This window comes from Danaus plexippus (assembly GCF_018135715.1).
Source record: "Danaus plexippus chromosome 16 unlocalized genomic scaffold, MEX_DaPlex mxdp_23, whole genome shotgun sequence".
Classification (NCBI taxonomy): domain Eukaryota; kingdom Metazoa; phylum Arthropoda; class Insecta; order Lepidoptera; family Nymphalidae; genus Danaus; species Danaus plexippus.
Window position 1 is genome coordinate 2,017,408 of NW_026869851.1, and position 6,071 is coordinate 2,023,478.

The window sequence follows — 6,071 nt, forward strand, 5'->3', positions numbered from 1 at the left end:
TGTTATCACGTTAACCAAAATAACGCGTATAGGGGATCGATATTACTGGTTGGTATTGATTAAAAGTTGCATTATTGAGAGAAAATTTTCATTAGTCTGTGCCGCGAATGTTCGAAACAGGAAAATTATTGAAATGCATTTGTTTTAGATTAACCATGCAGTCTGTGGTCAACGACCTTTTATGAATGGACTCGATATATTTTGAGAGTAATTTTTTTAAAAATGTACATAATTACCGCTTGTCTTTTAATTTTAATACCATTATTGCCATATTAAACTGTCAGGAATCAACATTGTTAACATTATCATCTTATTATTAGTATTTTTACGTGTATTATAAAAGTTTTAATCTCTTTAGATCCCAGTGTTTTTATCTATTTCTTTCATTTTTTTGACGAATGGATTTTAAATAAGATCTTTTAGAAATAATATATCCCTCTTTTGTATTCTATTTCGTGACTAAGAGTAGACAATTCCATCAGAGAAAATAATAACTACACAATTCCACCAACACCATACAATTCACACTCTTGAAAGTAAAATATTATGTATATTCTGTTAAGTTAGTGATTTCAACAAATAGTAAGACTCTTTTAAATTTTCTTGAAATTTACAAAAAACAAACTTGTTGTGGGAAGCCAAAGAAGATCAAGACTGTAGCGATTGATTAAAAAGTATACATCTACTATCATCTGCTTTTATGGTACACATTATCTGACAGATGAAAAAATATCATATTCCCTCAAATAAACGTTTTTGTGGGTCAAAGCAAAAATAGGCAATAATTTTTCTTTTTGTTAAAAGGTAACAATGTATCATTTTAGGTGAAATACAACTTGTCATTACATTACATTACAAAATGTCAATGTTAATTGTCATATTGAAAACGCGAATTACCTGTTATTTATTTTATCACGTCATAAATACACATAAGTATGATATCTCGATCTTTGATTTTTATAAATATTGTGTTCTTTTATTGTATTCTCTTTTAAAGGAGATATAATAATTATTTTATTCAGTCTCAATAATTAAATTAAATCCATTACTAGAGCAAATTTGTATGAAGATTAAAATTCATTATATCAACGTAACACTGCTATCAAAATGAAATATATTTAATTCCTTCTGTAGTATAAATGCACTCCAATGTATGTATATATACATATATTCTACATTTATAGAGTGTATAACCTTCAATGTTGCCAAATATGCAGGGAGCCACATTTGGATATCATTTCAATATTTTTACTTGAATTACGTACATTATTTGTGCCCTTTCCATTTAAGCATACTTCATTACAGAGTTAGCCTATATAATAATTGAACATTTATCATTTGTAAAATTGGATTAATAAATAAAAAAATGAGCATTATTTAAAATATATTTATTTCATTTTCATCGAAATGATTGAATTGTTGAAAGTATAATTAGGTTTCATTAATTTGTCCTTCTGGTGTAATTTTTATAATCGACTCTGAAATTAAATAAAAACAATTATACGAATTTAAATACGTCATGAAATAAAAAAAAATAAGCATAAATAATGACGAAAGAAATGACGTTTCTTTGCGCGGATGAGGGCCACATTTTAAACAAACAAACAAACAAGAAATGACATTATTAAATAAATGATTTTACAGGTTATATTGACAGGTGTCAGAAACGCAAACCCCGATCTGCCAGAATGTATATATTTTATTTATTCAGTCGAATTCAATGATAAAATGTATTACACTGAAAATTTCAAAGGCTGATCTTGGATGACAGCTATCATTAAATTGTACTATACTTATTGATGTGCCAAATATTTTCTTTACGTTTAAAATATCAAAATAATGTTAAGAAATTTTATAATCAGTGCTTACCTCCGGACCAACATGTATAGCCATCATGATGTCGTACTCATTGTTGCCAAGTATAATGTTAGCGCGACCGTTACCGTCCACGTTCACAGTCTTACCGCGACAGGACTTGTTCACTTTGTCTCCCGAGATGACGTCGCAGTAAGTACCCGCGGGCAGACAGGTCTGAAGGAGTCATACTCTTATCATAGGAACTCTTTTTATATATATAAAATTTGTAATATGTATTTTTCTTACTGTAACCAACCTGCAAATTTTGATTTAAACTCCAGTTGTCATTGTTAAATGCGATGAAAGCCTTATTTCCGCGGCAGAACGCGATCTGATTAGAGCCGTTGTCCCACCAATCGTTGATGCCACTGTTGCCAGCCGCGTTCCTGAATCCTACCATCGCGTAGATCTGTCTCCAACGGTGCTGACAGACCCAGCCGTTGCCGCAAGATCCATCCTGATTTATCACATAAAATAGCAGCTAATGATTAGAAAGTACTTGGAATTGGCAATACTTTTATACCTATCTTAGGCATTTAGATGGATAGCATTAAATATAAATGTTACTTAGTCTAAGAATCTTAGAGTTTAGAGGGATATTAGTATATTTTTATTACTCACGGAATTGATAGAGGGTGATATAATATTCTGGTTAAAGTCCATCGGTGGTCCAATTTCGGAGTCCAGGAATTGAAAACTGCTCATTATCTGTGGTTCCCCGTAAGGATGCGCCAGGAGGAACGCTATAGCCGCCTTGTATGCTCTGGGCTCCTTGTACGTCAATATCCCCCCACCGCCTCCGTGACCTCTCTCGTTATCATGGTTGTCTATAAATGTCAAAGCGTCACCGCTAGCTAGCAAACCCCATTGTGGGCCCCACGAGGAAAGCCATCTCAGTTGGTTGCTTCCTCTGAAGGCGTTACTAAGTTCCAAGCCAGCTTTGAATTCTGTGACAGCCCCTATGGGTGTGTATTCGTCCCTGCTGACGGCCTCACCGCCATAGTCGATAACCTCCTGGTATATGTATGGTCGGGAGTTCGGGGCGAAACCGTGCTCAGTGTTCAGATTTCGGAGTCTGCTGAAAATGACTCTCAAGTCTTCCGGCCACATGTGCTTCGCTGCGTCGATTCTGGTGACGAAAATGATTATTTCAAAACGTTTCACTGTAGCCTTGACTTATTAATGACAGCAATAATCCTTGGTTAAATTAACTTTATATTCAGTATCATATTTATATAAATATTCCTAAATCTCTTTATTCACTATACAGAAAAATAATTAACTTATAGGACATGAAATCGAAGGCAGTTCATCTTTACATAAAATTAGCTGTCAATTTAGTATACTTTAAATGTTAAACCTGAATCCAGCCACACCGAGGCTTATGAGTTTGTTCATATAATTGGCTATCATTTGTCTGACATGTTCGTTGCTCTGATCCAAATCCTTCAGACCAACCAGCTCACAGTTGCGGACCTTAAATGAAGTAAGTCCTTTATAGCACACTTCAAATTTGCTCCTAAATAGAAAAACCAAAGAACCCACTTAAATAGATAAAAATCTTCTTAAATAGATAAGTGAGTATTTTTTTTACCCAAAATCTACAAAATATTATTATGAATTACGATAATACAGCTACCTTATGAGAATGAGATATACATATACATATACAAATTTATAATTTAGACCTACCCTCCACGCATTGTTCATATAGTCTTCCCCATTAATACCGCACGTTGGCCAGTTGAAGTGATCCCTGGTGTAAGGCACAGCTGGGTAGTAAAAATCCCGGAACACAGCAGTGCTTCCCCCTGTCCCTACATTCTCCACTGGCTCTCCTGTCATGTGGTTGATGACAGCATCCACGTAAATCCTAATAATCATTAATTTTGTTCTTTACCATATAACCTTTTTTTAAACGCCAATTAATAGACAAAGAAGAATACATAAAAAAAACTCTAGGGTCCTTTAGAATAGCCTTTACGTAGTGAGAAAGAATTTTATCTCGCCAGTGAATTTAATCGTTCAAAACTTTGTAGATACAATTATTTTATTATTCTAGTAGTGGTGATGTAATTCATTGTCGTTGCTTTTTTTTTAAATTATTTATCATCGATCCTGTTATTTTATAGCTCTCCACATTGTTCACAATATTTATTGTTTAGTAGAAACAAATAAATGATTTATATAACAATTATTTTCTGAGACTTATGGGACAACATATTCTAATATTGATAAAAAAATCTTCACATATAATTTTTATTCCCTGATATTTTTAACCATACTCCAAAAGACAACAACACCATATCGAACTAAACAATCACAACAGGAAACGATTTCTAGAAGCATTGGGCTCAACTAAATGACGTGAAAACTGAATTTAAAAAATAAATTTGATAGTACCTAACACAATCAAATATACCTATAATATATATTTTTAATCCTAATAAGGATCTGTTTATGTATTGTGTTATCTGTTTTTATATTATCTATAATATTTATTTTATTTTTTAATTGATCGATATAAAATAATTAACTACTTACTTATCTTAAGAATTATTGAAGTATTTATCCTACAACCAAATAACCGTTAAAGTTACCTAACTCCAGCCGCGTTACACCGTCTGACCATGTTGGTAAACTGCTGTTCATTGCCAGATCTGGTCACCAGCTTATATGACATGGACTGATACCGCTCCCACCAGGGACGATTGTTGTTACGAAGAACGACGTTCTCATTGGGCGGTGATACCTACAAATGTTTCTGGTTTTTGTCATCTACACCCTTTAAATATTTAGTGAGATTTGACTAAAATTAAGTTGATTCTATACCTGAATACCTCCGAACCCTTTAGGTCCTAAGAACCGTTCACATTCAGCCGCTATGTCATCCCATTTCCATTCAAACAAATGAACGTTCACAGATCTATTCGGCGCATAGTGTGGATTCTTATAAGCATTTAGTCCGGTTGCCAAAGCTAATAAAACTAGAATTGTTAACCCAGCCTAGGATTAAAATAAAAATAAACAAAAAATAAATTAATGAAGGTCTGCATTGATATTCAATTTCAAAATACATTTTTTTTATGATAGAAACATATACGTACTTACCATAATAAATGCACATTACGATAAACAAAATAATTGCCCACCAACCGAGCTCAAATTGCAAAACATCTAATCTTTATGATAATAAATATCAAGGATTAAAAAATTAAGCAGTGTTCAACCCGATATGAAATCTACATATTACGACATTTATATATAGAAAATACTTTTCTTTTTGCCTTAATGATGTATGTAGTTATATAACCCATTTTGCAATTTTACAATAACAAAAAATGTTTCATAGTATGGGATTTGAAATCATCATCATCATCAGCTCATCGAAGCCCAGTGCGGGGCAAATGCCTCTTCTCGCATGGAGAAGGTTAGAGTATTAATCATCACGCTTGCTCAAGACGGGTTGGCGATTTCAATTTCAACTCGGAAAAGATCACATTAGTTTCGAACCCGCTTGAATACCTCACGTATGCGAGGCGGGTCTTTACCTCCAGGCCACCACGACTTATTTGAAATACTAACTCTTTTCTTTTATTTAATTAAATGATAGTTAATTTCTATACAGTTTTCCTATTTCTATTAATAATATATGGTTTCTAATTTTGTAAAGTATAATATGGTGAAAAAAACACGAGAAAAACAGTTCCTAATTTTTGACAATTTATTAGTAAAACAGGACGTCTCCAAGTAATAATTCCGTTTTCTTCTCAAGTTTGAATTAGTATTTAACTAAGTTACAAAAACCTTGTTATGCTTAAAACTGTTATGCTTCATATTTTGTTATTAATTATAACATTCTTCATCTGCAAATAATAAAAAAATATTTAAAGCAAGCGAAAAACTTCTCATAGACTGCAGGACATCTCTTATTATTATTATCCTTTGATTTATTATAAGCAATTAAGTTGATCTTTAATATTGCGCAATATTTTTAAGTCGATTAACCAAAAATAAAAACATACAATTTTCTTTCCTTTTTAGGCGTAGCTTAAAAAACACTGTAAAGTAGCATATTTTGCTCTTTACATTTTGTGAAAAAAAATATAATGAACAAAATACATAAGTGTATCATTCGTTCCATTCCATTCTTCACTCTATGTTATCTATGGAGTATAAGTCGCAAGCGCATCTTTCACGCCTATTCCTAATGT

The 6,071-nt window shown here is 32.5% G+C and overlaps 1 protein-coding gene across 1 annotated transcript; it reads right to left on the bottom strand.

Moving 5' to 3' along the window:
* Window positions 1-1,371: 1,371 nt before the first annotated feature.
* LOC116772021 (alpha-amylase 2-like) lies at window positions 1,372-4,987 on the bottom strand. The gene is made up of 9 exons (XM_032664045.2): window positions 4,969-4,987; window positions 4,690-4,863; window positions 4,458-4,609; window positions 3,550-3,730; window positions 3,218-3,333; window positions 2,479-2,986; window positions 2,114-2,314; window positions 1,870-2,031; window positions 1,372-1,478 (listed from the first exon to the last, which is right to left on the bottom strand). Exons 1-9 carry the CDS (start codon window positions 4,969-4,971, stop codon window positions 1,467-1,469), a joined length of 1,509 nt encoding a protein of 502 aa, XP_032519936.2. The 5' UTR covers window positions 4,972-4,987; the 3' UTR covers window positions 1,372-1,466.
* Window positions 4,988-6,071: the final 1,084 nt, after the last annotated feature.

What these genes read in the sequence shown, in the direction of transcription:
- LOC116772021 (XM_032664045.2), bottom strand. An exon ending in TGTAACGCGGCTGGAGTTAG is followed by an intron (nt 3,731 to 4,457) that starts GTAACTTTAACG and finishes AATGATTATTAG; the next exon opens with GATTTACGTGGATGCTGTCA. An exon ending in CTCGGTGTGGCTGGATTCAG is followed by an intron (nt 2,987 to 3,217) that starts GTTTAACATTTA and finishes TTTCGTCACCAG; the next exon opens with AATCGACGCAGCGAAGCACA.